This window comes from Xiphophorus maculatus, chromosome 5 (assembly GCF_002775205.1).
Source record: "Xiphophorus maculatus strain JP 163 A chromosome 5, X_maculatus-5.0-male, whole genome shotgun sequence".
NCBI lineage: Eukaryota > Metazoa > Chordata > Actinopteri > Cyprinodontiformes > Poeciliidae > Xiphophorus > Xiphophorus maculatus.
The window spans coordinates 11,120,282-11,137,649 of NC_036447.1; the positions used below are offsets into that span (position 1 = coordinate 11,120,282).

Here is a 17,368-nt window from a genome sequence, read left to right on the forward strand (position 1 = left end):
AGCTTCAACCATCAACTCTGACCAGCTTCCATGTCTCTGCTGTAGAAAAGCATCTCCAAAGCATGATGCTGCCACCACCATATTTCACTGTTTGAACGATGTGTTCGGGTTGAGCATCTTCTTTCATATGTTTGCTTGTCTTGTGGAAAACTGCAAAAACTACTTTTTATGGCTTTTTTAAAATCACAAATCATTTACCAACTAGGCGACTTCTAAAAGGAAATGTTTTCTGTCTATTTTATTTAGAAGTATTTGAGTAAAGGGATCATTTTTATAACAATTTTTTAAAATGCTGACCAAAAAACAAACAAACAATAAAATATAAAAAAAACAAGCATAATGCAGCCATAATTTTTTTCATATTAAACCTGTAAATGAATGAGTCACAGATTGAATTGGGTTGTACTTGCTGCTGTTTTTCAGTCACTTGATTAACTTTTACATTTGCAACAAATAATCAACAAAACTCCCAGATGCCAATTTTATTCTGACACAAGAAAACAGGCTTAACTCTTCCATCCAAATCATACAGTAATGAAAGTCTAAGAATAACTCACAGGGAAGGCAAACATCTAACCGAGCTGTGCGTCATCAGTCAATAGGCTGCGCTGGCTCCCAGCAGATACAGGTGCAGAACAGCTGTGCACCAACACAATGGCAGCTTTGGCACAGTGAGTGGATGCTGTTTTCGCCAGTGCAAGGACAAAAGTGTTTGTGCTTTTTGTGTTAATTTTATTTACTCCTACAGCTGCCTTCTGAAATCAAGCTGCTTTAAGTGAACAGCCCTGGCGATAAAAATGCAGCAGAGAGCATGAGGTTTTAGCACTAACGCAGCAGAAGCTTGCTGAGTACTGCTATGCGTTTAAAGAAGACTCCACGTGGCTTGTGTCTGAAAATAATCCTGTATGTCGGTGCGCCTATGCCTGATATGCTGTGAGGGAAACAGGCGGAGGAGGGTAGTGCGAAGACAGGCATTGGGAGAAAGAATGGAGGTGAAAGATATCTCAATAAAGAAAAAAAAACATGGAGCAAGAAGATGTGGTGCTGTCTCGAGAGATTTCAGGTAGCCCAGAGATAGAAAAGGTGACCACTGAACAAAATTCATTATCACACTCCAAGCAGAGCTGGGAAGAGAGAGGGTCAATGTGACTGAGAGGAAAACAGGGACAGAAACTGAGCCAATGTTCTACTTTGCAGAGGTGAAACAAGTCAAAGTAATCGCAGGACTGAAAAGAAGAGCTGGAGCATGATTACAGCGAGCTGGAGCAGCAGAAAACACAACAAAGCAGACAAAAAGAGACAGAATGGAGCAAAATAATAAAAAACCACACTTTACATACAGCCATGTTTCTAAATGGAACTGACTTCTTTGTTGTTTTGTCTTTGACTAATATACACCAGTTTGCGAATACACCCTTACACCTCTTTAACTTTATCACATTTTATCACATTGTAATATCCTAAACTTGAAGTTTTTTTTTACTGGACTTCATTATCAATCTCTTTTACTGTAATGTCCTACTTTGCATCCCCAGAGTCAATTGTTCACTGTGTGTTCTATTTTCGTGTTTTATGAAATGCCTTGTTGCTGAAATGTGCTGTACAAATAAAATTTGATTGATTGATAATGTAAATAAACTATAAATGTACTGTAATGCTTGTGTGTGCACGCCTACACCCAGACATGAGGATATGCAAACACGCCCACACACACACGCCTATGCTCATTTAAGCTTGCACACATTTATGAGCAAATGGCAAAAAGAAAACTTTTTAATTTAACACCTGTTTCTTCAAAAAATGTTTTTCCTTTCATAAATCCCGTTGATTATTTCTCACAACACATGAAAAATTATGTTCAAAGATGTGCTCAATCCACTTTAAGTGAAAAAAAAACTTTGCAGATGCAAAAAAGGTGATAAAGACATTCCTTAAAGTACCATTTTAAAGTACAACCAAGTAACAAGCAGCAACTTTGGGGTGTAACATGAACACTTTTACAAAATTTTACAAAAAATTGTCTTCAGTTCATTTATAGATGAAGCATTAAAATGAAAACTTTTACCTGAGTTTCAGCTGTTTCCGACACGGCACAGTGTTCCTCATGCATGTCCCACTGAGTGGATCCACGTCCTCCACAATGACAAACGGCGCCTCCTCCAGAGTCACGATGGACAGGTGGTCCTCCCGCTCCTCCACGTCAGAGTACAGCTCGAAACGAGGCCACACATGGTACCTCATCGTCAATGAGCCTCTTTCCCACTTGCCAACCTGTGGAGGGAGAGCTGTGTGATGCACAGGCAACTCCAAAACATTGATTCCAAGTGGCAGAAGGAGACACTCCAAAACTGAAAGTAGTGGCACACACCTCACACAAGGAGCAGAATGCAGGGACAGGGAAATAGAAGAGGGTGGAATGAAAAGAAAAGACATTTACCCTGTCCCATTGCCGGTCCTTGTCGAGAAGTATTATGACTAGTTTAGGGAACATCTGGTGGCCTTTTTCGCTAAATGACAGGTTTCGACCTTCAAATGTCACGTTCATGACGTACCTAGAAAAATAAAGAGTTTAAGTTTTAGTCACAAGAATCCTGTTTTTTTTTTTTTTGGAGAGTAGAAACTCTAACATGACCTAAATCAGAAGGTACATTAAGATGTGTGAAAGTTTTTACCAGGTTTATATTTTTTTTCCATGTTTTCTAATAGATATAACATCAGTGCACTGAAAAAGTTGAAAGAACACACTAAAAAATCTGACATTTTTCTCTCACAGAAACTGATACCAATCTGATGCAATCGTTTTGGCATCTCAGGAAAGGAAGTTTAGTCGACAAAAACTAAACTTCAAAAGATCCATCTCTACATCCTGGTAACTGTGGGAAACCTTCAAATATCCTGACATGTGTGCTGGATTTTCTTCACCTGTACACACAGGAATCTGCTGGTTATTTCTATAACCCAAATGCTCTGTTCATGCTGTTGGAACAGACGCTGCAGAATCTTGATCAAATCCTAGATCTAAAACAATGACCCAGGAAATAATCTCGAAGGACCTTCGTCATTCTTCAGAAACTGTCGTTCACAAAAACCTGGTCAGACTTCACCCACAGCTCAGTTTATAGTTCAAAGTAGAGAACATGTTTGAACTAACATGTAAATTCATTGAATTTAAAATTAGTCTCACACCTGGTTCTAGTGTCAACTATGTTCTAAATTCACAAATGGTCATAAAGTCAATAAAAACAGGCTAAAATAAGAATATTTCTTACTTATGTTGCAATTTTATATGAATATTACTAGTTTTATCCTCATTGAGTTAGTGTTTATTTATTTTTTGAAATTTTTATGATGTTTTAAGAAGATCAAAGTAAATTTGACAGGTAAATATTGAGTATGAAATTTGTAAGGCTGCTGACAGTCTCTGGCCTATCCAGCTGTTCCTGATTTGCAAAACACATTCATCTATATCTACACATGTACACACATGGGTAACAGTCAAATTTTGATTCATGTTGGTTTTTATACACATCTGGTTCTAGTAGTGTGTGCACATTAGAGCTGAACAGGATATTGTTAATTTATCGCAACACTGCTGTACGCGATATACATATTGCAAAGAACTGCCTGAACTGCAATAAATGTTAGTTCATTATTGCATTCAAACTCGTTACGCCTGGAACATATTTAGTGCCACTTGTTGTTTAATGCAGCTTATAGAATATTAGAAGTAAAACAGGGGTAGGGTGGTGAAGCCTGTAATTAAAAAACTGCAAGTTGCTTCAATGCCAAAACAACAGACAAAACCCAGAAGCAACTTTTTAAAATAAAACCTTGTTGAGATGGAAATGAATATCTATGCATATAACTTAGGAGTTTGCACTGAATTCAGAACAGATAGCCAATATTAAGGCATATTGTGATGTTTTTTCTGATATTGCCTTGTTCATAATTTCATTCTCTTTTTTAAAACGAGTAGACAATTGTAATTTAACCTACTTTTGGCTTAATTAATCCATGACTGTATCAATATGACAGGTTAAATTGATTGTTACCGTAATATAACATTTTTGATTGATTAGCCTGTAAACTCAACAAATTCAGAGCATGTAGAGCGCAGCACCTCAAACCAAGCCACATTTTAACTTTTCACACAGTTATTTTCTTGACAGCTGAGGTACAAAAGGTACCTTTAACACAAGACATTTCTAAAACTGGGAACCAGAGAACAATCACTTAAGTGTCAGAGTCTGACTCATTGCTATGAATACTCACTGCTTAGCATTCACCTTTTTTCCAGCGTAATATTGGAAATGTAATTTTATTCTAATCTGTTGTGTATATTCAAGAAAAGAAAGTCTTGTAAGGTGACGCTGAAGAAATGTCGTTCAACATTTGTAGACACAAATATCTCCCTCTTTCCATATACAAATGCTTTTGTTAGGCACTGTTATCACTCCACCTTAAAGCAAAAATAAATATTATGAAAAATGTTTTAAACATTTTACTATAAGCCTTCCAACAACCACAGAGAAATCTAAATTAGTTTAGTCCTTTGTGTAAACAGATACTACGGAGGATTTGGAAAAAAATCAACAACAGCATAAGCAATACAACAAGTATAAAACTGAAACCTTGACTGAAACATTTGTTCCAAAGAATCACTTCCTGAAGTACAACAGTACAGACAAACGTGCAATAACAAATTTCACCCTGTTGAGGGCAACATACTATGTTGTAATACATAGAAAATATATGTTATGTATTATGTTATTGGCACATGATGGGTATAAACATGGTTGAATTTAAGTCTTAATATTTTTGTTCATTTTGTTCAATTTTAGAGTTAGTGCAACATACTTTTTAGATAGCAGTGCCTACTACTGATTCTAATATTGTACGCTGATGTCTACTGTTGGCTCAATAACTGTCGACATGATATACAGAAACAGTGGATGATTATCTAATATCCAGTGGCCACAGTCGATGACATAACTTCTTGAAGAAGCACTTCATTTCAAAGTATCATGCAATATTTAAGAACTACTTCAAATTAAGTGTCAAGAGATCAGGGCAGGTGTAGGCGTATGGATAGTACTAGGAAATGGGATGAAGTTTTAGCCTTTTCTTCTTGCTATTTTTATCAGTAGAAGTAGTAGCCTTTATATTTTTGCATTCAAAGCACAGGACCAGGCCCACTACAAAGGTGACCCACTTTGAAGCATATGCCACCTGATAGACTAAGGAGGAGGCGGAGGAGAAGGAGTGCAGGTGGGAGTGAAAGCAGAGCGACAAGCAACCAGACCAGAGAGCTTGAAGCACTGAAAAGCAGAGAGAGAGAGGGAGAGAGAGTATATTAACTGCCTGGTGAATCCATATCAGGATATACAGTATGTGTGTCAACAAGTGTAGAGCAGCGGCAGATAAGCTGGAAGCATGGCTTTCGCTCTCAGCCGCCTCCTTCTCTCCCTCTTTCTCATCCTGATCTGTGGGCTGCCATCACCATGGAGATGCTGCGCTTCTGAAACAATCCACCGGAGAAATAAATATCATGAATGCAAGCAGAAAGGAGCAGTGTGTGGTGGGGGGGAGGGGGGGGTGGCATGTATGTGTGTGTGTAGACCTTTAAATTTCACCCATTGCCATCATCATGTCCAACAAAGACAATAAGTCTATTCACGAGTAAATCCAGAGAACAGATGAGGCTGAAATCTGCCCAAGATTTTATCACAAGTACATCCCACTAAAACAGTCAGCGCCTCTATCCATTGTGTCTTTGATTTTATTTATAGAGCAATTCGCCCTCTTTAACACACACGCGCACACACACCCGAGCAGGCTAAATGCTTTGAGCGAGTCAATAATACGACCCAAGCCTCCATGAAATGCCTATTGCTGCATGCAGGCTGGCTAGCAACACTCCAAGAGCTGTAATGCGTGTGTAACATGGGATTAGCCTCCTAGGAGTAATCTCAGTTTTGAATAGGCGACAGAAAAGATCAGGGCGGGTGTGGGTGGAAGCTCCGGAGGTCCAACCTGTTGCCGCCGCAGCTGTGAGGGTGGACAGTGAAAACGGCACGTATGTGGCGGGCAAAAACCTCAACATGGGGACATGGGGAGGTCCTAAACACCGTATAATGTCATTTAACGTGTTGCCATGGCACCCACAACCACAGCAATTTTTATGCGATCAGCTGTGTTGCTATGGGAACAGTAATCTCATCCAAGAAAGAGAGACAGAAAGAGAAAGAGAGAGCAAAGGGAGTTTTTGTTTTTTTCTCAATTCCAAACCAACTTCCACTCACTCTTCCACTCTCAGATCAATCTGAACATCTAACCTACGAGCGCTGCCTCCAATTGCACATCAATACGGCTCATTTGGCCATGCATTAACCTGTGCCTTCACAAAGGCTGATACAAGCTGTGAATGTACAGCTTGTATCAGCCGTTGCTCTGTTTATCGTTTTGTAGCCTTTTACCCCCAATGTAGCATTTATGTGCCGTTTGATCCTCCACATGTCGGAGCTCCCCTCTGACTCTAGTGGAAAGAGAGAAAATGTGGAAACAACTGGGATGAGCCGCTAATAGAACCTCATGTGGCTTCATCACAGCTATATGCTGCGCCTTGCTTGCCAACTGTCCCCCTACTAATCATAGCTGCGATGGGATTTTTATTTCTTATTTGCAGACATAATGAATCATCGGTCGCATGCACATGATTCTCTTTTGCTACTTTCTTCTTTTTGCAGCTTTTGAAATGCCCTTTTTTAAATTGGTTTTTATATATCAAAGTGGAGCTGAGCCGGATCACAAACTCTGTCACTGCAATGCAGTAATGTAAAAATACACTTTATGTCTCCACTGCGTGTGGACATATACACACACTGGCATACTGTTTCTGTCGGCTTTGGATGTGTGACTCATAGTTTCCAGAAGATCAACCTATGAAAAGACGGGTTTAAGAGAGATAATATGTGCTTCATTTGAAAATATCTGCTTCATAGAAGCTGCAGAAAAACTCTGTAACAGACCAAACTGAAGGGGAAAAACCATCAAATAGGTTTAGTGGGTGAAATATTCAGTTAACTGTTGGTGTTTGATCAAATACAAGAGCTCCTCTTAACAAAGGAATGTATTGTATACAGAGAACAGCTAGATTGATCTAAAGCCCTAAATGTATAAAATTAACAACTCTGAAGCTGCTGATTTCAGACATTTATAGCCCGGGGTTTCAAGGATGTAGTCATCTGGGCTACTGTCTTACTCACAAGAATTTTTATGTGTACTTAATTTACACATAAAAATTACAACGGGTGGGTACACCTATTTGTATCCAATATACAAATATATTACAAGATCTGGAGGACTTGTCCACTTGTAGACAGAGTGATATTAAGCAAGCAACTGAATACATGATTACGTTTTCAAAATTTTCTGTATATCTACCAAGTACAGTATATGACAGTGCTGGCACTGACAAGTTTTGCTCTCATTATTCCTAAAGATGCTCTTATGTAATAAATCAAGCGGTTTGAGGATGGTTGTACACTCCTGAAATCTGCTCGTAATACAGTGCAGACCATGTGAGACAGTACATTTAAATATGTGCTTGATGCATCGACAGTAAGAGAATTTGCAATAAGTCTAAAGCTAGGGACACATTACATGACTTTCACAGTCATCACAGGTTTTGAAAAGACTAGATGTTCACACTAACAGACTGGTTTTTTGTGTCCTGACTGAGAGATGGGGGATCACAGGCTTAATATCTTCACATGTTGAAGGATCACAGACGAGATTTTTCATGCTAGCTAAAGCCAACAGAGAGCATCAAACACTTGTGGAAACTCACAAGAGTACTGCCAGAGCGGATTGTCTGGTTGAAACAAAAGTCGAAGTTTATTTATCCAGCCAATATCTGTTGATATTAAGATGTTATTTTTTAAATTAAGCAGTTTTGCTTTAAAACTAGTTATGCTCAAGAAATTCACTGCCTTACATTTTATGTGTAAAACCTTGTTTATATTGGTTAAATATAAAAATTTTTTTAGGATTTCCACAAATCTTAACCACCGATAAATTCGAAGAGCACCGTATAGAGGAATATAGTCTCTGAGAATGAGCTAAAAGATCATTTTTAAATTTAGGATTATTAGTCAAAAAATGAGTCATTTAACTACATTTATAGCAAAACTAATATATGCATATAGCATTAAAAAATTTAAATGAGTTTATAAAATGTACAGCTGTGAAAAAGGAGACCACTGCAAGTGTTTATAGTGCAGATAAACAACTAAACTATTATTTCAATATCTATTGAAATAATATAGTTTGCTTGTTCTCTTCTGGTATAAACAATGTGAGGTTCATAGTGATGACTGGTAGGATCTCTTCTGCCACTGCATGGCACCCTGCTGAATTTTAAAAGCAGTTGCATTCCCATTCTAAACTCCAACATAATTTTATTGCTTATTTATTGAGTCATTCGTAGCTTAGGGCTTAGCGCCGGCACCACACACATACAGACGAGTGATGAGGACTACACACAGGAAAGATGTAAGACACTGAGCCTCTTTGAGCTGCAGCCTTTAATAAGTGAGTCCACAGGAGCGCCATGTGATCTAGGCCCATGAGAACCCCCGTAGAGCAGGACACATCAGACAGCTACCTGTGGAGCCTGAGTAGAGCGAGCCTGCATCAGAGCACGCTCTTATTTTGGATATGAACATGAGAGTCGGGAACACTGACCTTCTGAAAAACCTCAGGTACTGATTTGTGCTTTATTTAGGCTGCTTTCAAACTGAGAAGCCATACTTTTTATATGTCATCCTATAGTCAAAGTAAGTAGAAAATAATAAAGTATGCCACCACTGACATTTGAATTTATAGTGCTTTGTAAAAATCACGCAGCTTCACACTTTGTCCTGTTACAACACAAACTGCAATGAACTTTATTAGGATGTCATGTGAGCACAATGTAGAACAATTGTCGATTGGAATAATTGCCCTCCATGTCATTTAAAACTACATTTAGAATTAATTCTGTTCATATATTTGTTTTGTACGTTTTTTAGGAGACCACAGCAAAATGCTACTTTGTGTAGGTCTGTGAGACAAAATACCAACAAAATGATGTTAGAGAGTGTAATGTGACAAAATGTCTAAAAGTTCAAAGGGTGAACTTTTAGTAAAAAAAACGATACAGTTTTTATTTCCCTAAGTATAGGCCCCACACTGGTATGCATATTGTTGCATGCAATATGCATAAAAATGCTTGCAGCATCCATATAACTATGTTTTGGCTGCGAATATACAATAGTGAAAGTGATTCTCCAGGGTGTTATTTTCTCTAAAAGCCTTGACAGATTATGTATGAAAGTAAAAAATATTGACAAAAGGTCAGATAATATATGACAATATGCTAAGCAAAACTACACTAAACAAAACTACAAGAGTTGTCGATTAATGACATCTTATGGCTGAAGATTTGATTACCAAGGATATCCTGATATGACATATGAAATATGATCCGCTCCCTTGCCTGATCAATACATTTAATTAGCCCTCACTAGATTGAAGAGGTGATTAAAAAAAGGGAAATGCTAATAAAATATTAGACACTTTAAACTGAGATGCTAAAACCTTGAGCCAAGACCCTGGAAGCCCTGATGGGATAAAGACTGGAGAGGAGGAGATTAATCTCTGTCTCTCTTTTTATCAAGCCACAGGCTACAAGGAGATCAGGACTTCACTTTGAATTTCTTTAAAAAAAAATTTTATCTGATTTAAATTCCTAAATATATCCATCCCAGGTACCTGCAGTAGCTCCTTGACTGCATACTAACTCCATTTCAAAGTTGTCTATATCTTGCCGAATCAAAGTGATGAGGTACAATTACACTTCCATCACAGTGTTGGACTGAGCTTCAAGTAACGACAGCTCTTATTATCTGGTCTCAACTCTGACATTACCATTCACATTGAGGGGAAATGTTAAAAAGGTTCAAAAGGGTATTTATTGCATTAATGTTATCCAGCAACTCAAAGAACCGTCTCAGTTTAGCAGGAAGCTGTTGTTAACTTAAGTGGTTCCAGATTGTGTCCCTGGGGATTGTAAGTGGGGTAACTCAGGTTAATTAGGCAGGAAGAATTAAAGAAAACAGACTCTCTAATTCTGGATGAATTCCTTTGGCTTGTGACTGATTGCATTTTGTGTTTGTTTAACTGAGTAAAAGATATCAGATATATCTTTGTTTGATCTGAAAAATGAATTACCAAGACATCCAGTGCCGAGCAAATGTATTCACACCGTGGAACCTTTCCACACCTTTCCACATTTTGCCACATTACAAGGGAAAACTTCAGCGTGTTTTATCTGAATCAAAATGTGATAGACCAAAAGAAAATGATGCATCATCGTGAAGTATGCAGAGTAAATGGTTCTCAAGCTTTTAGCAAATAAAACTTTGAAAACTGGTGTGTGTTTACAGTTAAACCCCTTTAATCTGATACCCTTAAATAAAATAAGATGAATCTACTTGTCTTGAGAAGTCCCATAGCTAGTCCAGTTTAATTTAATGTCACTATAAATCAGCAAACGTGTCTAGAAATACATTTCATTTTCTACTGAAACATCCCCACTGCGAAACATGGTGGTGGCAGTATCATGCTAAAGAGACAGATGTTCTCCATGTAGTCAGTAGGTACATCATCCATTTTTATTATCGGTAATGAAAAATGTGTTGCTTTTTTATTATTCCATATTCTGAAACTTTAATCTGACACATTTATTGTCAAATAAATTGAAGTGAAAATAACAATTGTCATTTCTTTTTTATGATAAAAGATCATAAAGTTCATGTTGTATAACATTTGCAGCCTCTTGTTCATGACTCCACTGAACGTAAGGTTTTCAGTCTCAATTGGACTTTCCTGGTTAAACAAAGGTAAATTAAAGAAATAGCAAATATCTGCACATATATACTTTTTATCAATCCCACATATGGGCATAGAAAAGCAGTAGCAGGGTCAAACAGTGCTGCAGATGTAAAATGTTAATTCTTATTCCTTAATGAGAGATCCTGTTGTGTATCTATGACATTTAAGAGTAAGTCCTCCACAGCAATTACACTGCAAAAGGAGGGAAAAGTGCTTCATGCTAAATTTTATCCTCAGAGAAACACAAACTACTCTTGATTTAATGTGTTAAATAAAACAAATGGCTTTCTGTTTTAGCTTTATGTGATTAAAACACATTTTCTGTGAAATTGGACAGCCATATGACTGTCCTACTAAATATTGGGGGAAAAAAATCAGACTGGTTAATGAAAAAAATATCTAATACAACTGGGGGGAAATTGAAAACTGCTTCGGGAAAAGCAGTGCTTCTATTGATAGCCTGACTAAATACACTTCCAAAAGAGATTCTTGGAGGAGATATAGGAGCTCTTGATACCCAGAAGCACACTGGAATGGCTTGTGCGCCTTGCAATAAGAAGCAAATTTATAAGACAGACACTTTCATTGTGCCATTAAGAAATGCAATAATATTTCCTTCCTGCTGCAGGAAAACACTACTTTAAAGGTAAAATTAGATGGGGAAAAACACATGTGCAGTGTCTGCAAAGGAAACACAAAGATTATGTGATTATCTAGGTTTTATTTTAAAACTGGCTTTAAAATCAGCTGCCAAATACACAGATGTGTATGTAGAAAGCACAATGGAAAACAGCAGATTGCAGGAGCATTCACGCTCCTTCAGCTCTTCCAGATTTATTTACATTTTGACTATTTTATAAGAATTTTATGAGATACACTAACACGACGATATAGTGTTAGTCTACCTCATAACTGTGAAATGGAAAGACAATAATACATTGTTTTCAAAACAATGTGGCGTACATCTATACGTAGTCCCATTTCATTCATGAATTTGTAGAACCACCTTCCTTTTGAGTCACTAATTCAAATCGTCTGAAGTCTGCCTCTACACTTTTTACCCATTCTTAATTTACAACTCTCGCCACAGATTCTGAAATAGATTTATGCATAGACTTTGACTGGGTCATTGTAACACAAGAACACTTTAATCCAAGCTAACTCATCCTAGTAGATGAATCATGTTGGATTTTAGGTGATATAGTTTTAAATATTTGTCATGCGGCTTTATATTTTGGTATCGACTTCTCTATTTGGTTTTGGTCTTTCTCATTTTTTAAGTTTTCAGATTATGCTTTTACTTGAAACTATTTTAGAGTTGAGGTTAAGATTTGGATTGCAACTGCTCAATCAGGACTCTGTAGAAGAAGAAGTGTTGTATCTCACTAAAGGCTTTATTCATGTAGTTTTTCCTGTATCCATTAAAAGAAAATCCATGATGCTGCCAACACCATGAGTTCAGGGTGATCTGAACAGAAACTGAGTTTTGTTCTAAGGGAAGTTAAACACCTAAAAACCAAACCATGCTTTAAACTTGTCCACAGCTTTCTCCCTGACCTTTCTGCTGCGTTCTCTGGTTTCCATGATGTTTGTTTCTTAATGTTCTCTAACAAACAGATCAATGAGATTCATATTTGACTAAAATACAACTCCATCTAAAACAACTTGGACCACATATTCCAGTTATGTCCTTATTCCTGGTCTGACAGGAAACGATGGATGGCCTCTGGAGACCCATTTGCCCATTGCTTACTTTTGTTCTAATTTCTGTTGAGTATATACTTATTTATGCATATTTTTATGACTGTAAATGCCCCATAAGGTCAACAGTCTCCAAACAAATTGTAAACTCTGACTCACTTGGGTCCTCCCTCTCTGTCCATCAGCGCTGACAGGATGTCATGCTAATGCAGCATGCAGCCCATGGTGGCCTGTAGCCATACAGGACCTTGCAGAGACATATGGCCTTATTATTGCTTTTGTCTCTGGAGGTGGGGGTCCGAGGGATGGAACGGGTGAAATTAAGTGTGTGTGCAGCACAGGTGTCTGTGTGTGCTTGTAAGAGCCTTGCTATCCCCTAGAGTCGGCATCAAGATCCACCGATTCACATTCTCTACCTTCACTCAGCGGAAAGGAGGAAAATGGAATGGCTAGTTAGAAACACACACACATACACGCCGTTCTCACGTCAACACAGACACACAAACTGCACGCTGCATCCCAGGTGTGTGCCTGAAGGATGATTGAGAGCCAACCCTGTGTCTGAAAGTGTCCCTCGGGGACTGAAATATTCATAGCTGTAGTCCCATTGTTGTCTCAGTGCTGTTGGTGGCTGAATCCTAAATGGCATACATAAGTGCTCCTGATTTTACGTGCAAAAACGAGGGCAAAAGTTGCAGTAATACATCAACCTTCACTTGTATATTACCGCTGCGTGGCAGAGGAGGTTGTATAATTTCCCTATCTGCTTCCATTCCTCAAACCGAACCTGACAGGGAAACAACAAAAAAATTTGGGGAAACAAAATGAAAATCATAAGATGATAACTGATGTGGACTAAAACATTATTTTTATAACAAAGATTTGTATCCAGAGTTCTTGACATTTTCTTCCGTTAAGCACAAAGATGTACCCTGCAGGGCCTTGCAGAATATTCATACCCCATTAATATTCCATATTTTGTCCTGTTGCCATAAACTTTTATGTATTTTGTTGAGATTTTCAAAATAGACCACCACACAGCAGCCTGGCCATTGCCAGCTTTTCTCGATTCTCATTTCCCTTCAGTGCTCCGTCTATGAATTTTCCTGGTGAAATTCTCCAATAGACTTTTGTACTGTTCACTCAGCCAACAGAAGGAGAAGTTGTGATGTGAACAATTGTTGCGGCGCCATTTTAGAATTGTAGTCTGCATGTAGTTTGACAATGGCAGCGGAGGAAGTGAACGAAGCCGTTCAGTCTGCGTTGGTCACGCTTCTAAATATTGAGCAATTAAAGTTGGAGCAAGAGGAATGCTTAAGACATTTTATTGCTGCTGCTCTCATTAACAGCCATCTCATGTGGCTGTTAATGAGATGTTTTACTTCACAGTAAAACTTCAAGTTTACTGTGTAAACTTCATGTATTTTACTATTTTTACTATTTTACTTCATAGTAAATAGTAGATTCCTTCACAATTGAGCTGGCACATTATGTATGTCACAGCCAAACATCAATGACTGGTTAAAATCAGACCCAATTGTTTCAAACTCTACGCCTCCAAGAGGCAATCAATTCTCAATAGCTGAGGATAAAGATTGTCAGGATGTGGTAAGGTGCAGAATAAGGGGCTGGTGTTTACCAAACTAAACACACGGTGGTTCATTGTATTCAAACTGTAATGTGGATAGAACATAAAACATTGTTTTCAACAATACTAACTTTGCATATCTAGAGATGTTTGCCAAATAGCCAAGATTAGTCAGACCAGTAAGTGTTACCACAGACTCTATGTTGGGACTAAAAGTGAACTTTGACTAGGTCATTCTAGCACTAGCTTCATTGTTTCCCCTTAATGACATAAGGGTAAGTTAAAAGTTACATTTTTATGGCATCTTTCAAAAATGGTTTTCATTTTGTCTTTTAAAAGGACAGATTTGAAGAGTTTACAACTAATAGTTGTCCTGCCGAAAGCTACTCCAAACTTGGCTCTGAATCATTGCAGCTGTTCCAGATTTATTATAAACATCTTGCTTATTATTGAGGTATTGTTCTGTTACCTAAGACTGTTTTTTATCTCCTACCCAACAATATTTATGACCTGCCTGTTGTTCTCCCCAGTATCTAAATTTTATTTAGTGGCATCAAAGAAAAACTAGCTAAAGTGAATATATTTTTGAATTAGAGTTGTTTAGAGCAGCATATCCAGCATGCGAGTCTAAGAGAGTATCTACACATTCTCTGAGTTGTTCTTTGCCTCTTTTTTCATTAATCTGGTTGTCCTCGGGCAGTCAATTAACTGTGAAATCTCTGATCAATGTGAACAGTAAAGCATGCCCTATGAAGTTAAATGAGGATTAATTATTGAATACGAATCCCCTTACTTGCAACGTAATGTGCCAAAAAGAACAACAAGGAGGTTCAGAGGAACAGGAAGAGAAGGATGTTTTCATTTAAAGATCCCTGTGGGTTAGGATAAAGATAAGAGTAGATCACATTATAAACTAACATCTGTGTTTGCTTTAGGTTTTAGACTTTTATTGGCTGTGGAAATAAATTCCAGCTTCTATTTTAGTGAAATTGAAAGCAACGATCTGCAGCCAGGGACCCAAAACGATCAGCACCACGATATAAATAAGTCAGAGCTGTGTGGGAGTGTATACATCCAACAAGTCTAAATAAATGTTATTCCTGATCCACATCTGCATCAAAAACATAAGTGTGAACTGAGTTATGTTCCACATCTGGTAAAGTTTTGATACTTTCTTTCCCACCAGTGCCTGTACATAACCAAGAAAAGCAACCATACTAGTCCTAACAGAAAGACCTGCCTAACATTGCTGAACAAACCAATAATATAAAAAGAATCAAAGCATGAGCAAAAAACGTGGAGGTCAGTGCTTTCATAAAGTCAGAGTTGCACAATTATTGTCCGTGATGAATTCTTTGATGTAACTTAGCGATTAAAAAATTCAGTCTAGCAGTAAGCAATAAGTATTAGGACAGATCTTAATTCAGGTCAAGGATCTTGTGTCTTCATTAGCAGCCCCTATGATCCTCTGCCTCAGCACAGGTGGATTTATTTTTAGTCCAGCACTTGATTGTTTTGTCCTCATCCTGTCAGGATCTTGAAATATGAAATGACTGTTTTCCTTCATCCAACCTTGCGCATCTCAACAGTCCTGAATATTCAAAGACACAAAAGGTCTTTTTGGCTTTGCCATTTAACCCTTTTGGGACTAAGACTTTAAGAATTTTAAATCAGGATATTTTTGCTTCTTTAAGGTGTCTTGATTATGTTAATGTTGCTGGACAGAAAGTTATATGAAAGTCAAATTTATTTGCAGATTCTGAATTTTTGAGGCTAATGGATATAAAAAAGTTTAACAGACATTTTCCGTTTCAATCAGTTTTCAATTGATTACCTCCTTCATTTGCTTGGCCTCCTTATTTACTTACAACCTAAATATCCTGCAGCCCCAAATGCAAATGTTTGCAAGTTCTTTCCTGCACTCATGATTTTGATCAGGAGTGGATTGGCAGATAGAAGCAACACATACCTATTGGGTTGTGTGATGGATAAAACTGAATTCAGGTTTTATTTTTAAAAGAACTATCTATTTTTGCTAAGAATATTCAACACATTTTTTAAAACCGGTTATAATACATTGCTATATTACACCTCACCACACACCAAACATGAATCACGTTCGAGACTCCAACTCGAGTCATACTTACGTTGCAAAAATTAAAACTCAACTTTGACTTGTGCCCTGAAGACTTGAGACTTTACCTGAGTGGCAATTAATGTCTCAAGTCTTATTAACAGACTTCAGACTTGCTTTCTTGTTTACAAGTCCAAATTATCGGCTTTCTGCTCAAACAACCTCAACTTTGCCACATGTTTACCAGACAAAGGTAATGATTACTGATTAAGTATTGTTCTTTAGTGACAAAACTCTGTGGCTCTAAAGCCTTTTAAATGCTGTACCAACATTTTTGGGAAACTCCCCCTCAGACATGCAAAGCGTAATTATATTTGGTTTGTAAAAGGTGAAATAAAGGGACATGGGCAGATACAGTTAGTAGAACGGGTCAGGAGTAAGGGCGTGTTGTTTTTGCACATCCTCCATTTCCCCGCAGCACTGACTCACTTTAAGATTTCCTTGGAGTGGCCGATGCTGGAGCCCTTTTTGTCAGGCGTCCCGAGGCAACTGGACTTCTGCAGGGTCTGTTTCCCTCGGTCCAACATCATGGTTGAGGTTGCCGTGGCAATGACAGCCACTGCGTCACGTACTCTGGCCTCGATGTTGTAGTCCCATTCGTCATATGACACAGAGATGAGCCCTAAGAGAGAAAAGGAACGAGAGATGAGGTGAGAAAAAGGCAAGATTGAAGAAAAAGGAAATAAAAGAGAAAGTGAGGAGGAAGAGACAGAACAGTGAGGAGACAGGATGCAGAAAATAGCAGGCAGAGAGCTGTTAAAAATTCCCAGAGGGTGAAGGCTTCCATGAAAAAAAAATCTACGCATTTTGCTAGAGAAGCAAAACTAATAGTGCAAATATAAATCAAATTCTTAGCACAATACTGAAGAGGTCACTCTCAATTAAGTATAGTACACTTAAAAAAGACTCCTATTGGTTAAAAATAGAAAGAGATACCTGAATTGGAACATCAGTCTAGACTGTGACCCCCCTCCAAACGCTCACTTTGTTGCTCTTGGCTTTTCAAGCAT

General features: G+C 37.9%; 1 protein-coding gene across 8 annotated transcripts in view; it reads right to left on the minus strand.

The window, feature by feature from the left end:
* Positions 1 to 17,368, minus strand: part of LOC102235843 (glutamate receptor ionotropic, NMDA 2B-like) — a 120,478-nt gene that overhangs the window by 25,122 nt on the left and 77,988 nt on the right. For all 8 annotated transcript variants that reach the window (XM_023333956.1, XM_005809074.2, XM_023333955.1 and 5 more), the window contains 3 exons: positions 16,788 to 16,980; positions 2,438 to 2,552; positions 2,066 to 2,271 (listed from right to left, as the gene is read on the minus strand). In XM_023333956.1, coding sequence (XP_023189724.1) covers positions 2,066 to 2,271; positions 2,438 to 2,552; positions 16,788 to 16,980 — 514 coding nt within the window. The remainder of the gene's footprint in view (positions 1 to 2,065; positions 2,272 to 2,437; positions 2,553 to 16,787; positions 16,981 to 17,368) is intronic.